Source organism: Rhagoletis pomonella, unplaced genomic scaffold (assembly GCF_013731165.1).
Source record: "Rhagoletis pomonella isolate Grant_MI unplaced genomic scaffold, Rhpom_1.0 Rhpom_scaffold_00030, whole genome shotgun sequence".
Classification (NCBI taxonomy): domain Eukaryota; kingdom Metazoa; phylum Arthropoda; class Insecta; order Diptera; family Tephritidae; genus Rhagoletis; species Rhagoletis pomonella.
This window is the reverse complement of record NW_023458584.1, coordinates 468,946-488,304: the sequence shown is the minus strand read 5'-3', so window position 1 is coordinate 488,304 and position 19,359 is coordinate 468,946. Positions and strand designations below refer to the sequence as shown.

The 19,359-nt window shown below is 33.2% G+C and overlaps 1 protein-coding gene across 1 annotated transcript; it reads right to left on the bottom strand.

Annotated features, from left to right (window-relative positions):
- Positions 1–1,136: 1,136 nt before the first annotated feature.
- On the bottom strand, positions 1,137–2,085 carry LOC118749673 (cytochrome P450 6a9-like; the record flags this gene model as incomplete). The annotated part of the gene is made up of 1 exon (XM_036484472.1): positions 1,137–2,085. A coding segment is annotated over exon 1 (949 nt), but the record flags the coding sequence as incomplete, so codon positions are not given.
- Positions 2,086–19,359: the final 17,274 nt, after the last annotated feature.

Genomic DNA, 19,359 nt, shown 5'->3' with positions numbered 1-19,359 from the left:
ACTCTTCGTTGATAATATGATCATTTCGTTTGATAAAATGTTGTAAATTTTTTCTTCATTATAACTGTTCGGCTTTTGGATAGGTGGAAACATTTAGGAAAAATTGTCTAGCAAAGCTTCACCAAACACTTTTTGTTTGGCATCTATTATGTACTGTTTCATTTATTTTAAATATTTTCAATCTTTATTTATTTTGTCAATTTAATTGAGTTAAATTTGCAAACAGGTGGCACCGCTATTCTTAAATATTATTGACTGTAAGCCTTCTTAAAACTCTCTAGTTTGACACCCACATTACAACATTTCCTTTATCTTATCAATTCAACTGAAATGCAATTTTCAAATAGGTGGCAACACTCCTCAGAATGTCTCCAACGGTTATCTTTCTTATACTTCTTTAATTTGATACCCACATTGCAATATTTTGTTAATTTTATTAATTTGATTTAGTTTAAAATTTTCAAACAGGTGGCAACCCTCCAAATTTGTGTACTGGTATTGTAACGAACAATTAAAAAAAAGATATACAAATCTGTTCAGAATGTTGAGGCCTCGTACAAACGAACAACATTTTTATGTATACTAGTTACATGTATGTATATAGATATTCATAGATATATTACAATATGAAAATTCCTTGTAATGGAATCAAAAAAAAAAAACAATTACATTTTATATTACTTCTACTTATTTACTTCCTTTGCTGTGGACTGAAGGAATTCCTAATTACAATTCCTTGTAATTTGTAATTGGGAGTAATTAAATTCCTAAAGAAATCATTACGACCCAGCTCTGGACTTCGCGAATAAAATTGATTTATTAATTTGATCAATTAAAAACCACACAGCCCAGTGTTATGTTATGTTATGGTGTGTAAAGTTCAAGTGATCGAAGTATACAACCGTCGGGATTTTGGAATTATTAAGAATATCAACTTTGCGAAAGGAATCTATGAGCCACGTTTTTCAGTCTCTGAAACCTATATCCTACTAAAAAAAATTATAAGATCCGCAATCCGCAGTAATTGCCTACACAAATCAACACGGCCAATATTGTGGTGGTAGTGTGGTACAGGAATTATTACTAATGCTAACAAACTCACTTCCCGCATTTAGCTTTTTTTTTATCCAACTCACCTGACATAACTTGATACAAGTAGGTCATTTGATCCATTGCTTCGTATGTCAGCTCTCCGTTGTGTTTTGCCAAGACGCTATTGATTTCAGCTCTCAATTTGTCTTGCACATGCTGATTCTTTGCCAACTCATAGAGCGCATAAGTCAAATTACTCGAACTAGTCTCATATCCACCAGCAAAAAATATGAATACCTGTGCAGCCATCTCTTCGTAAGTCAACATAGGTTTACCGTTTTCGTCCTTTGTATTCTTCATTTCAATCATTAAATTCATGAAATCGTTACGCTGAATTTTCTGCTCCTCACGTATATGAGCAGTATCGCGAACCAGACGCAACATAAACTTTTCAACCTCGTCTGGTACGCGTCTGATGTTGAGAAAATGCAGCAATTTAAATAGCACAGGATATGTTGTCATCAAAATGCGTAGCCTTATGGATTTATGATTTTGAAAGAAATTAATATGTCCGACGCGAAGAAACTCTGTATTGGGATCCTCCAAGCTGTTACATACAACACCAAAGCCAACCTGGCCGATTACATCCACAGTGAAGCGTGTCATCATTTCGTATATATTAAGGGTACCATCTGGTGTATTTTCCAAGTGTTTGCCAAAGGCTACATCCAATTGCTTTGCCACCGTTACCAATGTTGGAAACATAAACTTCATTTTCGCCGATGTGAATGTAGGTGTAATTTTCGTACGCAAAGGACGCCATCTCTCGGCGTTCACTTTAAAGAGATTACCATTGATAATATTATTATCGGGTATATATTCGAAACGATCCGGAAATGTATTGAAATCTTTAATTAGTACTTGTTTGATCAAATCAAGATCGAGTAGAACGAGTATTGGTTTAGCGAAGATATAAGTGCCGCCAAATTTTGACTTGCCACGAAAATGTCGATAGACTTCGCGATAAAAATCTAAATTATGTGTGGTGCGCATTAGACATATGTTTTCAAGAAAGTTTAAACTCGTTTGGGGCACCCCTTTTCTTGCCCAGTATTGATATTTGTATTGAAGATAGGTGACCAAAAGGGAGACGATTGCGGTCAAAAGTAAGAAAAATAAAAGCATTGTGGAGCATCAAATTTGGCTGGAGTTGTATTGTATGTACTTTTTATTGCTTTTTTTTCAGGAGAAGTTTTGTAAATATTTTAAACTTTTAGGTTTGTCTAGTGAAGATTAAATAGTTTTGACACTCTTTGTTATATTTTTTGAATGATTTCACAGGTCCAACAAGGCTTCGTCCTTTTATTTTAATAGCTTTTCCTTGCTAACACGTTTCACTATAGCTTCTGTCTTTCACACGACTTCCATGCCTCGGCTGCAGCAACTGACCTTTTGTAATGAACTTTGCAATTAATTTATACTAAAATATACATATATATGTACACTGCCGGCAAAAAGTATTGGCACAGCTGTTTTTTTAAACAATATATGCAACAGTTTTTATTGTAATATTTTTCCAAATTTTTTTTTATAAAAGTATGTTTAATTCCACAACAAAAAAACATAAAAATTTAATTTCTAAACTTTGTGCAAAACTTGCGAAAATTCAGCAAATTTTCATGCAAATTTTCAACATTTCAATCAGTTTTTTTAGAATTTTTTTGGGTATTCTAAGTAGCTACGAATTACCGTTGATTTTTGGCAATTTTTTCACGCGGTCTCTCCCATAAAAAAAAAATTTCGAAAATAATTTTTATGGAAAAAATGCAAAACACCTTCAACAAAAAAATTCTCAAAAATCAGTGCGATTTTTGACTTACTCGAAACTTGCATTTTTAGAACTAGAATTTAATGGGCTAAAAACTGCATACTCAAGAAAATTCAGAAAAATTAGATGAAAAAGTTGAAAATTTGCTTGAATATTTATTGAATTTTCGCGAGTTTTGCAAAAAGTTTGGAAAATATATTTTTGTGTGTTTTGTTGTAGAATGGCCCATATTTTTATGAAAAATTGGCGGAAAAATATTAGAAATGAAATTGATGCATATATTGTGACAAAATTCGCTGTGCCAATATTTTTTTCCGGCAGTGTATGTACTTAGTATTTACAAGCGTTTGCTTAGATGCAATTAAATTATCTCAAATGATTTTTTTTATCAACCAATCTAACATTACCATTGTGTAATTAGAGTTTAAGCTGTTTGCTTTGATGTAAAGATAAATGACGTGTAAGTGGAATAAGCCCAGAAGTAAATGTTGACTATTTTAAATAGATAAGCACTTATTTGAAATTAAACAGTATTCTCGCCCATACGTGACTGCCAGAATAACCAAAAACATATAACTCTCAATTTACGCGAGATCTCATTGATTTCAATTACAATGGACGTTAACTCCGACTAGTGTAGCCCGATTTTTGTTTTAACCCATATCAGCCCGACAATTTTTTGTTCGAATATCTTGATGAAATTTCCATACTAAGGTAAAATTGATTAATCAAACTTGCATTTTGTGGTAAAAAACAAATTTGCGACTTTTAGTTTTCGAGATATTAGCTGTTCGATTAAACGAACACGGGGTCTATCCGCATTTTTGTTTTATTTATTTTGCATATACATCTCGTGGCTGCTTCCTTATAGAGCTTACTATTTTTAAGGACCATTTTTTTTAAACGCTTTTATGAAAATATACGAAGCAAAGTATTCATTGAGCTCGCTATGTATTTTAAATTGTAGAACCAGGGACCGTAACAGTTACAACTTTTATAAAAAAATCGCTCTTTAACAATTATATTTTGACTTTTATTTAATTTCTCTTTAAATAGCCGTTATGTCTGACCTTTATTTTATAAATTGGAAAACAATAATTATTTTTTATTTTTATTTAAATAATCTGCAAATAACAGTTATTTTTGATTTTTTAATTATATGTCTTAGATAACTGTTATCGAAGACTTTTATTTATAAAAGTCATAAATAAAAATCAGTCACTGATCTTTAAGACGTAGTATACTTTTCTTTCACAACACCTTCTAAACTGCGAAAAATGTTAATGACTTTTATTTGATTGATTTAAAAAATAAAAGCCGGTGACTGATTTATATTGATGACTTTTAAAATTAAAAATCTTTGGTGATTTTTATTGATGACTTTTATAAATAAAACTCTTCAATAACTGTTATCTAAGACATATAAAACAAAAATCAAAAATAATTGTTAGTTTGGATTTATAATATAATAATCGAAAATAATAGTTATTTTTTTAAATTTTGCATACTAATTGCAAATAAAAGTTTATTTTCTATTTTGAATCTCGGTGCAAAAAGAAATCGATTGGTACGTTTCACTTTGTTGTACAACATTTCCTTCATAGTGAAGTTTTCCATGACAGTTTTCATCAAAGACTGTTATGTTCGGTCCCTAGGAAGAATCCAAAACAATTTGTATGTAGTGCAACGTTGCATCTCTTGCACACATAGTTCATACATATTATAGATTTGTGGCACAATCCGCATCTCCATAGGTAAGGTCAAGTGGCAATTCTCATTGTGAAAAAGGATTTGAAGCGAAAAGACATTAAAGAAGGGTTAATAAGAATAAGCTGTGCTGAGTTATCTTATTCTTACAGTGTCCCCTTTGTCTGAAGATTTATTGGGTGAGGATCCTTTGATAATCTTCCGGGAAAATTTTAGTTTGGCATCCCCCGCGTACAAAAAAAAGGTGGCTATGGGGGGGTAGGGGGAGTTCTCCTGATTGCAAATATATATACCTTTAGCCGCAGGAGGCTTATAGTTTTTAAGTTATTTGTTGTTAAAGTTTGTAAATTGAACTAACCTCTCGGCGCTATTTCATACAATAAACCCTATATTTATGTAGACACTTCGGCAAAATAGTTACATTAAAACCCCGCACAATGAAATGTAAACATTTTTTACATTTATGATGTATTTTTAGTAAATTAAGTAAGTTTTAATAATTATCACTTATATATGTACACGCACATTGTGAATACAGAACCGTTGATTCAACCATGGTTTCACACTGACATTAGAAGAGTGCAGCCACATCTAAGAAAATAACAATAAAAGAGAATAGTTTTTATCGTACCCATTTTCCTGCTCAGCGTTGAATTAGTAGTAAAACTGACAAGCGCCGCAGGCGAAAATTTTTTATAAAAAATCGCGCGATTTTTTATTAAAAATTTTCATTATTTATCGAAGTATTGATTTTTATGGAAAAAGCGCCGCAGCGGAAAATTTGTAATAAAAAATCGCGCGATTAAAATTTTCATTATTTATCGAAGTATTGATTTTTATGGCAAAAGCGCCGCAGACGAAAATTTTTAATAAAAAATCGCGCGATTTTTTATTAAAAATTTTTATTATTTATCGAAGTATTGATTTTTATGGAAAAAGCAGTGCAGGCGAAAATTTTTAATAAAAAATCGCGCGGTTTTTTATTAAAAATTTTCATTATTTATCGAAGTACTGATTTTTATGGAAAAAGCGCCGCAGGCGAAAATTTGTAATAAAAAATCGCGCGATTTTTTATTAAAAATTTTCATTATTTATCAAATTAACGATGTACGTTTTCTACATTTGTGTACTTTGAACTACAATAACACCAGTAAATATTATTTCCACCCGAAAAAAATAATACCGTTATGATCAGGAGTAAGACCCCTATCGATCCTAATATTATTATTTTTAATAAGAGCAATATATGTACGTATTGTACACTTATACTTCCTAATTATACACACTTATTTGTGTATTTTTTTAACGTATGGTAGCATACATTTTGTGTTACTGTCAGCCATTGTTATTTCAGATTGTTTGTGAAATGTGAAAACGTTTGTGAAGACATTTATAAACGCGTTTTACTTAATTAATTAATTAAGAATTGTATATTAAAGTGGAAATCTCAGGCCGGGGTTTTAATGCAACTATTTTGAGGAGTGTGTACATAAATAATGTGTTTATTGTGTGAAATAGCGCCGAGAGGTTAGTTCAATTTACAAACTTTAACAACAAATAACTTAAAAACTAGAGGCCTGCTGCGGCTAAAAGTATATATATTTGCCATCAGGAGAACTCCCTCTATCGTTCCATAGCTACCTTAATGCGGAACTCCGGGATGCCAAACTAAATTGCAGCCAATCTTCCTAAGTCCTCCATGTCCCTGACTTGTTGTCTTCAGCGCCTTCAGTCGAATGAAGCAGCTAAGTTTCCATGCGTTAACAATATCAGAATTCAAAACAGTTAAGTTATTTTGTTGATTTTATATAATATAAAAAATAGGGGTCTTCTATTTCGATTTTTTTCTGTAAAAAAGTTGGGAGATGGGAAGAAAATGCCAAAAAGTATAAAATCAAAAGGCATTTCTAAGGGTTTTGGGATCTGAGGGATCTGAATTTGCAATTTATATTTGGCGAACGGCCGCTGGGCGCGCTATGACGCAAAAAACATGGAGGCAGCATCAAGGAAAATGCAAACAATGTTTCTAAACAGTGTCTCTTCATGTTGCTTTTGCACTAAATCATATCCAGCGGCCGTTTTCGGTAAAAACTAAGTGCGGATTCGGATTGCTCATACCCAAAAATCCCCAGAAAGGCATTTTGATCGTACAAATATTTCCATTTAAATATATTTTAATTGTTTTAAAAGCTCTCTAACTTCAATTAACAAAAACAAAACCTTTAATAGCTAACTTTGGAAAATTGAGAAACAAGTTTTCTATATAAATGGTGATTTTTTAAGAGCTTGATAACTTTTTTTTTAAAAAAAACGCATAAAATTTGCAAAATCTCATCGGTTCTTTATTTGAAACGTTAGATTGGTCCATGACATTTACTTTTTGAAGATAATTTCATTTAAATGTTGACCGCGGCTGCGTCTTAGGTGGTCCATTCGGAAAGTCCAATTTTGGGCAACTTTTTCGAGCATTTCGGCCGGAATAGCCCGAATTTCTTCGGAAATGTTGTCTTCCAAAGCTGGAATAGTTGCTGGCTTATTTCTGTAGACTTTAGACTTGACGTAGCCCCACAAAAAATAGTCTAAAGGCGTCAAATCGCATGATCTTGGTGGCCAACTTACCGGTCCATTTCTTGAGATGAATTGTTCTCCGAAGTTTTCCCTCAAAATGGCCATAGAATCGCGAGCTGTGTGGCATGTAGCGCCATCTTGTTGAAACCACATGTCAACCAAGTTCAGTTCTTCCATTTTTGGCAACAAAAAGTTTGTTAGCATCGAACGATAGCGATCGCCATTCACCGTAACGTTGCGTCCAACAGCATCTTTGAAAAAATACGGTCCAATGATTCCACCAGCGTACAAACCACACCAAACAGTGCATTTTTCGGGATGCATGGGCAGTTCTTGAACGGCTTCTGGTTGCTCTTCACTCCAAATGCGGCAATTTTGCTTATTTACGAAGCCATTCAACCAGAAATGAGCCTCATCGCTGAACAAAATTTGTCGATAAAAAAGCGGATTTTCTGCCAACTTTTCTAGGGCCCATTCACTGAAAATTCGACGTTGTGGCAGATCGTTCGGCTTCAGTTCTTGCACGAGCTGTATTTTATACGGTTTTACACCAAGATCTTTGCGTAAAATCTTCCATGTGGTCGAATAACACAAACCCAATTGCTGCGAACGGCGACGAATCGACATTTCACGGTCTTCAGCAACACTCTCAGAAACAGACGCAATATTCTCTTCTGTACGCACTGTACGCATTCGTGTGGTTGGTTTAATGTCCAATAAAGTAAACTGAGTGCGAAACTTGGTCACAATCGCATTAATTGTTTGCTCACTTGGTCGATTATGTAGACCATAAATCGGACGTAAAGCGCGAAACACATTTCGAACCGAACACTGATTTTGGTAATAAAATTCAATGATTTGCAAGCGTTGCTCGTTAGTAAGTCTATTCATGATGAAATTTCAAAGCATACTGAGCATCTTTCTCTTTGACACCATGTCTGAAATCCCACGTGATCTGTCAAATACTAATGCATGAAAATCCTAACCTCAAAAAAATCACCCTTTACTATCCAGACATTCAGAAAAACTTGGTTTCATCCATTCTCCAGCCGACTGCCGAATAGTGTTTCCCATTTTAGCATATATGTATATGTACAGTGACGAGCAAAACTGTAACATGATGTAACACTTTTTATTTCAGCCACCGCTATCTTTCATAGTTCTAACGACTTTCACACTTTTGTTCTATATTCTTATTGGTACATCCCTACTCCCGCTCTCATAACGATTTGAGGTCAATCCAACAACAATAAAAAAACCTGGAGACAAAAATGAAAGTTAAGGCAAATGTTACAGTTTTGCACTCATTCTCAGTTTTGCATTTTACAGTTATCTTTTGCTTAGTTGGAAGTCAGATGACTTTTTTCTGTATTGTAATTTATTCAAGAAGTGATCACCAATAAATAATATGGTTAATCAGGAAACATAAATGTAAATAATAGATAGATTGTTAAGACTGAGAAAAAATATAGCCTAAAGTGTTACTAAGGACAAAGGAAGTCTGTCAAAATATATTACAGTCCGATATCTTGTGAACTTAGTAGCAAGTAACGCTGCAGGCACTACTACAGAAGCGCTTAAGGTATTAAAATTGAATGCAAATCAGTAGATAGTGAGGCGAAAAGTTGCCAAATTGAGCAAAATGGATCATAAAAGAAGAAAAAAGCAAATTTGATCAAAATACATGTGCGAGTGGGGCAGCGTTTTGCTGCATCGCGCGAAAACCGGACCGTTGCCTATTGGGATATGTTAGGCCTTACATAACGCAATAAAAAACACATTTTTAAGATTTAATTGAGGCTTATGTGGTCTGACAAGACTAAATTAATAGCTTTTAAGCAGATGACCGGGCATGGTATTGGAACAAAGGCCCAAATTAAGCCTAAGCGCATCATGTAAGGCAAACTGTGAATCACAGTGGTCGGTCAATAATAGTTTGGGGTTGTATTTCAAAAATGTTGTTGATCCGTTTGTACGTATTATGCGTAAGGAACAGTATCTGTTCATATTTCAACAAAATTTGCAAGATGTAGTTGAAAAAATTAGAGTTTCTGCTGAAAAAGCAACCAAAACACACTGCACATGTTCGCAAAGACTGGAACAAAAGCAGAAATTTGCTAATTTGAAATGACCTCCACAATCCGAGGACATGAATCTCATCGAGAATTTGCGAAATCAACTAAAAGTGCATCTTACTAAGTATCCAAGTCCGTCCAATGGAGTACGTGAGCTGTGAAAGCAAACCAAGGATATATGGGAGGCTATACCTCCAGAATTTTTACAGACATGCACATTAGGTATGCCAAATTGCAACCAGAAACTAAATAAAGCAAAACCATACTGAACATTGTGTTAATAATTCTTTTTTTTTGTGAAAATTGTTAAAAAGTTATTAAAAATACATGAGTGCAAAACTGTAACATATGCCTTAATTTACATTTTTGTCTGCTGGTTTCTTTAATGTTGTTGAATTGACTTCAAATCGTTATGACAGAGGAAGCAAAGATGTACCAATAAAAATACAGAACAACAGTATGAATGTCGTTAGAACTTGGAAAGATAGCGACAGCTGAAAGAAAAGGTGTTACTCCATGTTACAGTTTTGCTCGTCACTGTATGTACATACAGTTTTTTACGTTACCTCACCTCACCTCACCTCACCTCACCTCACCTCACCTCACCTCACCTCACCTCACCTCACCTCACCTCACCTCACCTCACCTCACCTCACCTTGGGTATTCAAGTCAGTTAGTCCTTAGTCGTTAATCCTTAATCCTTAATTCAAAATAATTGTTTCATAACTAACTTTACTTTAAATAAAAAAACCCAAATGCCTATTACACAATTACCTGTTTCCACTTATTTCAAGTATCTTTTAGGCGCTAAACTAGGTAAAGTAGAATGCAAATATTGTCAAAGCTCCACATGCGAGCTCTGAGCACTTTAAAAGATTCAGTCAGCGGACAAGCGATTTGATATGAAAACTGGGTCTTTTTAGCTTCAAACTGGGCTCTTTTTACGTACTACTAAAAAAGAAAAAAGAAAAAATCCGCACATATGTATGTAAGTACATTTATACCAACATACAAATGTATGTAATATGTTGAAGAGAAAACGACGAGCGTAACACAAAACTTACAAGTGGCCGTAGAAGTGTCATTAATGTGACCATAAATAGGAAAATTCATAGAAGCAAAAATAAGAGCCACGCTTATGTTGACGAAGGCAATGACGAATGCGAGTGCGCTCTCGACACAAGTTGTGGGTTAAAATTTTTAATTTATTATTTTTTTCATTTGGTTAGAGTAGCCTTTTGAAAATGTATTAAATTATGAAGTTAATGTGCGGCCACATGTGTAAGCATATAGTATATCCTTTGTACATACGTTTGTGTTTTTTGGTTCAGTGCAAGTTTGAGAATGAAATTCTAAATGAAAAATTATATGACACAAAACAGCTAAAGCAAAGCAGCGCTACAAAAGTCTATAAGTCAAGCCATGCGTATAATTATACATAAACACATACATATGTTTGTATAAAAGTGAGTGCCAACATATGTATGTATATGTGTAGGTAAAGTGGTCGCTTTCTAAGTGCCGTAAAAAGGGGACAAATATCTTTCGAGTGCCTTGGAAGGCAAAATTTCTGCTTAGAGGAGAATGCAAGGCAAATAAAAGTAAAATGACGCTTTGGGCAAATTGTGGCCACTTAATTATCATATGAGCATATTAAGAGTGCCAAGCTGCTAGCAGTTGAGCGGAATAAGAAATTTAACTGAGGATCCGCAATTGAAAAATGCAGAATATGCGTACTATGCATGTGAAAATGAGTAGTAAAATAAAAGCAAAAAAAGTTATAAACCAAAAAAGAAACATATAAACGGTGGAAATTCGCTATCAAATGCATACAAAAAAATTAAAACATAAAAATAAAATTTGTAAAACCTGCAACATTTTATACAAGCAATGCATCCATTCGCAGTCAAAGCAATGCAGGTGAGCATGAAAAAACAGCAGTGGCAACAATTCACATTTGCCGCCTACTGGGAAATGTTTGTTGAAATAAAAACCAATAAAAAAGCTAAGAAAAGAAGGGCGCAAAATAAAACATAAACATAAAACAAGTGAAAAGAACAAAAATGCAGGAGAAGCTCACACTCCAAAACTAATGTGTGACTATCAAATTTTTAGTTTGGGTTTTCTCTTTCATGTCAGAAATGATGAGACCATATACCAATATTAATGTAAACCTTACGGTAGACTCAAATGAAGAGTTTTCTCACTTGCACTAAAGCTAGATATATATTTTAGTTAAGCGCTTCAGCTACCGCAGTGTATGTTGTCCAATACCTTATAATATGTATGACTCAGATAAAGTCGATTTGGCCATAAGTAGATAGATACATAGATCTCTACATAACACCCCAACAATTCGCTGCAAAAATATAGATTCCATACAGTTTTTGCTCGGCGCTCTGTGTTCGTTATCCAGTTTAGTTTCGGTGTTAGTATGACATCCAGAATCTAAGCGCTGGAGCAAATATACAAATTTTGGTTATTAGTTGAAGTAAATAAAAATAATTCGAACTTCGAAAGATTTAAGCACAGTCCACAGCTTATTGCTTATTCAACTCAGTTTGTTTAGTGCTCTTCACAGCATCTCCCTTATCCAATTCCGTCTACATAAGCGGCAACTTTGAATCGATCCCTATTGTGTCTTAGAAAACTGCTATTAAATACGAAAAGCCACAGAAGAGCTTACGTGCACCACTTAGTTTTTATAATCCTTGTACAACTCATGGTAGGAAAGCACTTTACCACGAATTACAACGACCAGTTGAGTCGGGCCTTCTCTCGCCAGCTCATTGACGACCTCGTTCCCTTCGATACCGTATTGACCTGCTTCCAAGATTTGAAGAGTGTCAAAATAGTAGTGACAAGCTTGCAGGTGATCATCCTTTTGTACAAGATCCTGATGGTCATTTGGCTGTTTTAAAAACAAACGCCCTTTAATCCCATATCAAGGTTTAATCTTGTAGAGATTGAAATTTTTATCACATCGGCTTGAAAGGATGTGATCGATCTGCTCAATAGAATATAAATTCGAGTATACTCAGCTGTAACAAAGGTGAATATTTTAAACTGGAGCTGTCCTGCTGTCCGTCCATTTGTCTGTTTGTACGCAGTCAAGTCCTTCACTTTTCAAAGGTATCTGAATGAAATTTGGTAAGTGGTTGGTAACGGTTATACAATTTGTAAAAAAATTATAATTTTACCGCTAAAATTCGATTTTTATTTTCCGCTAAAATTTAACCTTAATTTTATTATTTTTTCGACCAAGTAAAACACCGTGCAACAAAAACCAAACATTTTTAAAGCACACCAAAAAATCAATATATATATTCAAAAAACTAGGAGCCAAATATAGTATAACTGCGTTTTTAATTTTTCTCTCTGACGTCAGGATTTTTTTTAAAGGAATTTAAAATTTCTTGGTTATGATTGAATAAAAAAAATCATTTAAAAGATTTCGCGCATTATAGAGTAACATGGGTATCAATTAAAAGGAAAAATTGCTGTAGAATAGAAAGAAATAATAATTTTTGGGTGCTCCAGGACGAATAAGTATTGAAAATGTCCTTTTAAAACTTTATACATGAATATCCTTGGAAATTTCCAATATTTATTTTTGAAAAAAATATATGTCAATAACTAAAATGTAAGCTACCACATACCCGAATTTCGTCTTTCTTCCTTTATTAGGTTTAGATAAAACAAATTTTACACATCTCTTTATAGGATATTGATAGTTACAATGTACATAAATGAAGATACTGGAATCATTACACTGTACAGCACTCGGCTGGGTATAGCACCAAAGCATTTTTTTAAGAGGTTGAGTCATAGGTAAAAAATCAATGTCTCCATTTTTCGAATTTAGTCTCCGAAATCGAGATACGGTTTTTCGAAATTCGAAATGGGGCCTTTGGTAAAAAATTATTTTTTATTATTATATGTAAATAAGAGAAATAACTAGAAAACTAATAATACAGACGTAGTCCGCCTTTTGCTCTTATTTGCAAACTTATATTACAGGTGCTATAAGGGGTCAAAAGTCAGGCCTTCGAAAAATTAAAGACCTTATATTTCAAACAATTTTGCACTAATTTTTAAAAAATTGGTATCGTTTTAAACGTAATTGAAAACCCCTAGCTTGCATATTTGTTTACTTTGTATTTAAAATTTTGAGAAAAAATATTTAATAGGAAAAAAACTCCTTTTTTTTTATATAAAAAAAATATATTTTAAACAAAAAAATCACTTACTGATTTTTAAAAAATTAAAGGCGATTAAACCCCCTTTCTTTTGGTATGCATATTTGTATACTTCGTTTATAAACATTTGAGAATAAACACATTAAAGAAAAAATACATTTTTTTATATAAAAAATTTAACAAAAAAATTACTAACCGATTTTTAAAAATTTGGTATCGTTGTTAAGGCGATTAAACCCCCTTTCTTCTGGTATGCATATTTGTATACTTCGTTCATAAAAATTTGAGAAAAAACGCATAAAATCAAAAAATACCTTTTTTATAAAAAAATATTTTTAATAAAAAAATTACAAACCGATATATGAAAAATTGGTATCGTTGTAAAGGATGCCAGAAAATGTATACTTTCTTAAACCCAAAACTTTCTATTTATATACACAAAAAAAAATAAAAAATAATTACAAACAGCTTTTCCCTCTATATAAACTCCTGGCCCGCTAGGTGGAATGTTGGCTACGCCCTTGTATACAAAATAATTAAGGTATTTAAGCCGTACATTATACGGTCAGTTTCTTCTTTAGAGCGCACACATGGTCCCATAATAATCGTTATTTTTGGATTTTTATTATATTTTCTTATATATGTATATTTTTTAACCGCTATTTTCAGATCTAACTTTTAAAACCATACAAAATTTTAAACGGCCATAAGAACGTAGTCTCCAACAAAATAACTAAAGGCAATTGCAAGTTATTTGTCCTGTCCAACAATAACTGCAGCAAAGTTTTGAATATATTTTTCTGCTAAAAGGTACCCTAATAGATTTTGCGGGCCTATGCTGATGTATCCACTGGTACTTGAGTTTAATATTTTTAATCCGCATAGCTGCACTCATAACGTTTTGATAGTATTACCTTATTACTACCGATTGTATTTCCGGTAAAAAAAAAAACAACAAAAAAAATCATTATTTATTTACTTTATAAAAGGCATAATTTATTATTAAACCGAATATTAAAGTTACTAACTGTACATAATATTTAAAATATATTCGTATTTAATCAAAATTTCAGACCCAAGCAGTAACGCACGGTGTATGTATTTTAATGGAATAAAAAAATGCATACAAACTTAAAAAAGTTTTGGTTGCTAAAAATTCAATAAATTTTCCTAAATTTGCTTACAAAATTTAAAATAGAGAAAGCATAAAACGTCAATGCTTTTTACAGCATAGTTTTTACCTTTGATATCCGGCTTATCACAGATTGTTTACCGATTATAAGCTTCGTAGTAGTTAGCGCTCTTTGTTAACCCTACGTTCAGCCTACGATTTTGATAATTTATTTTGGCTCGGAGACTGTGCTCTAAAATATGATATATGCGATTTTCGCATAACAATTTTGGCTAGAAAATTCTGCGAAAAAATTAAAATTCGAAAAGTAAAATTTTTGAAAAAAAAAACTTTTAAGAGGCTTCTCAAAACAGCTTTAGTTTTTACTTTATTTTTTTGTCAAAATTTTTTATTTGCCGTTTTGCCACATTTCGTATGCTGTATGAATTTGTCATACACAATTCTCGAAATATTTTTTTTTTGATCAAAATATCCATAACATTTTTTTTCTTTTCATTAACTCTAGAACTATTGAACAGCTTGTTTTTCTTTTTGCGTCAAACCGTAGGCTAACTACCCCAGATATCTAGGTCGGCTCAAATAGGAATAAAAACTTTCAATATATTATAGCTGACAGAGACTTAAATCGAAAAACTTGATTTTATGTTTTTCGTACATAATGTTCATTACTTTAAGATGTCGCGGAAGATAAGTTAATAGAATTGGTTGAAAATGGACTTTTTTGTTCGAAAAATTGCAATAGTCACCCGGATGGCCCATCATCCGGATTAGGGTTAAAACAAATTTTTGTTGCTGCATATACTTATGTATGTATATATCGCTGCCATAGAATAAAAACTTGCTAAGTCCCATTTTAAACTTTTTTTTACAGGAGAGGAAAATAAATTCCTATAGCCATTTTCTTCAAGTATTTTGCAAAACTTTGAATACAACAATTTGGCTGCTTAAAATAAAGCAAAAATCCATATGAATGAGATGGATTCGATCCTTATTAAAAGATTTCGTACCATTTTGGCCTTATCGGATTTTCGGCGCTTTTTTGGACTTAGCAAATTTTACTTTCATTGAATATAAACGAGCATAAATAACAGAAGTACCTTTATGCTTTTCGAAACAATGCACCTTTAATTTCTCTAGTCTACTCTACCAAAATATGAGATTTCATAAAAAGTGGACTTAGCAACTTTTCAAACTAGCTATATGTGGTTGTAAGTATACTACTAAACATATATATTACCATATTTGTGCTTTGGCATAAATGATTTTTTACTTAAAACACTTATTTTCACACAGCTGTTTATTTGCTCATTAAGCTTGCCTTGCTTGTCGTTAAGCCACTGAAATCTATCGCATGAATATTTAAAAGTGCATATATTTCTGCGGTTTGTTGGACAAAAAGCCGGAGCTATTATGTGAAAATACACAAACTTTTCCTAGTGTTTTTTTTTTTTTTTTTAATTACAGTTTTATTAAAAAGTAAGCTAATATTGGCTTTAACTTGCTAATGAAATGCGTTTTAGTTGATTGCGGGTGGTGAAAAAATTAATTAAAAAATATTAAGTAACAAAAATAAATTAATATTGTAGAAAAATAAGTAACTAATAGAGAAAATATTTACCTTAAATTAAGTGCCACTGCTTTAGAAAAATATTGTATATATGTATGTAAAATACCACATATCGGCCAACGGGGCGTATGAGTGATGTAGAGGACACACAGTGGATTAAAAATTAATAAAGTTGCTTACGCCTTTTTCTACTGTATTGTTTATTAATAAAATTGAATGAAAAATTTAGATAAAATATGACAAAATGTAAGTAAGAAAATTTAATTTAAAAATAGTAAAAAGTCCTTTAAAATTTACTTAATTTAAATTGTTCCTCGTTCCATATCTTATTAGTTTTATTGTATTATATTAAGCAGCTTTCTTTGTTTTAAGAACCGTATGGTTGTAAGCAACGAAGAAGAGCTAGGCTTAATGCTGGCCCCTGGATTGCCAGCTCTGAGTATAGCCTCTGCGTACATTTCTACCAATATTACTTCCCAATCAAATAAACTTTTATTCTTTATAAAATTGAACATTTTAAAAAGCAATACATTTTTTCCTCTGCAAGCGTAAAAATAAATTAAGACCATAAGAATTGGCATTAGTTTTCTTTATGCTGCTGTACTAAGTTGAGTAATCGGTTTTATTGACATCTTTAATAGCTAAAAACGCATAATCAAGAGCGCTGTTCAGCAGCCAGGCATGTGGATCACGATTTATATATTAGCACACTAATTGCACAAAAAATTGAAATTGATCTGAGCGAATGTTAATCCTTAGCGACTGTCAGGCGGCGCTCATTGCAATCAGAATTTAAATGCCTTTGTAGTAGGTCCCAACGCGAGTAGGGAAGTGCTCAGAAAAGAAACAATAAAAATGAGGGAACAGAATTGCAAGAAGCACCATCGCACCCCGCCAAGCCCAAAGGTTAATAGGAGGGGGTACAATCAAAAGAAATATACATATGTAGGCTTCTATTTAACCAACTGAAAGAGAAACTCAGGATTATCGCTTTTGCGGCTTAGCTAAGGAAATACCGCAACACCTGCTGCTTGAGCATTAATTAGGCAGTGGCACGACGACGGGAAAAAAGTCTGAGCAGAATGTATACAGGGGATAGCCATTTGCTTCCACTCGCTGCTTCCAAAAGTTTTTGTTGGGGCTTGTAGGACTGAACGAGATGTTGTGATGAGAGGACGCCATACCAGATACCTGTTTTAATTATCTATCCACTCCTTAACTTTAAAGACGTTGTTCACTGATTATTGAGTTGTGGTATTGCGCTGTAGGCCAAGCTATTGGTCGCGTTTAAAAGAATTGCTACAATGGAATATGGACATCGGCCTTCTTTATTAGGTAAAGGAGCCTTTCTTTAGAATAAAGTTACATACTTATAAGAATTATTAGTTTATTATTTAAAAATTGCTGCTTGAAAGCAGGGCAATGCAACTATGTACATGTCAGCTACTGTGAAAATGCATACGGTTTTTACATGAGTATTTAGAGAGCGAAACACGTGTGCAATCAAAAAAAAAAACAAAGTAAAAAAACTAAAAGCTAGATAAAGCAGATACGATGCATTGTAAGTAATAAAAAGCTGATTGTGTATCTTCACCAGCGTTGCCATTTTAGCCGTTTTCCGGCTAGATTTAGCCGGTTTTGATAGCAACTAGCCGGAGAAAATTCGATCTAGCCGGCAGCCGATTTGTTAGCCGGTTTGTAAAAAAAAGTTAGCCGTTTTTAGCCGATTTTACTATTTGCCTAGTTTTCAGGTGCAAAAAGTAAACAAGTTGTTCGAAAGCAATAATGCAGACCCAATGAAGATTTTTAATGAACTCAATGTTTTACTTTCGCATCTATGCTCCCTAGTGGTTATTAGCGCGGACACATTTGATCCTATATGCTCCCCGTTGGAACCATACCTTGCTCCATTTCCTCAGTTTTATCACAGTTTTGAAGAGTATTTAAAAACAAAAGTAAGCACAAACGCTTTTGACCACGAAGCCGAGAAAATAATTCGAGAAAATGGTCGCTATTTTATTATCATTTTAATAAAGGAATTACGCCAACGCCTCCCTACAAATATTGCCACACTACAAAAAATTTACTTTTTTCGGTTGGAAATGCATTAAGAGTTATTAAACCAGAAGTATTTGTTCAACTACAGCAACAAAAGCACAAATATAATGCCGACGAAATAACATCCATAGAGATGCAATGGCAATGGTTAGCGTTACATACCTGGAGTAATTTAGACTGAGTTGTAAAATTTTGGGCCGAAGTTTATCAATTTCGAAATGCCCTAGGAGAAAACCCTTTTGCTGACCTTTGCAACCGTGTTTTTAGTTTTCTTGTTTTGCCTATAAGTAATGCAGAAGTAGAGCGAATATTTAGTTCAATGAATATAATAGAAACTAAGCAAAGAAATCCAATGTGCGTTAAAACGTTAAACGCTATTTTGTATATAAGATATGGTTTAAAATGCGAAGAAAAATGCTGCCATAATTTTACTGTAGATGACGATCTCTTAAAATTAATCAATTCAGGTGATATATACAATAGTGCTTCATTTGATGATGAGGCATATACACTCGATATAAATTAATGGTGTTAACTAGTCTTTCGTTTCTCGCGATTTATTTAAAAAAAGCATGTGAATTTTCACTAAAACATTTAGCCGTTTTTTGCCAGAGTCTATGTGAAATTTCACTAAAACATTTTAGCCGTTTTTAGCCGCTTTTTTTGCCAATCTAGCCGGTCGGCCCAAAAAGTTCTGGCAACACTGATCTTCACTTACAGCGCTTTTTATTAACTAGTCGTAAATGTGATGATAAGGTATGTAGTTAAAGCGAAAATTTATTTGGAGGGGCTAATGCCTCATTGTACCCATAAATAAAATAAGAACAAAAAATAATATTTTAGTTAAACAGTTTTATTGAAAAAAAGATAGTAATTACGTAGATAGTGTATTAAAGTCTAAAATATGACTAGATAGGTCCTTGGTAACAGCCATCATACCACTCTCCTCAACAGACAAGGGCTCAGAATAAAAAATAAAGTCTTGGAGTAGACAAGTCCTTTCACTTGATATCCACAATGAGGGGGTTGTAAAAAAATACGTAATCGTGCATCCCCAACGTTGATCTTCGTGCCGTGGCAGGGAGGCTTAAATGGGGTACTGATAGCTTGGGGTGCACCATGGCAACATGAACAAAGAGGGAAGCCCACCGTGCCGATGGATTAACGACCAGCAGCTAGTAAAAAAAGGGTG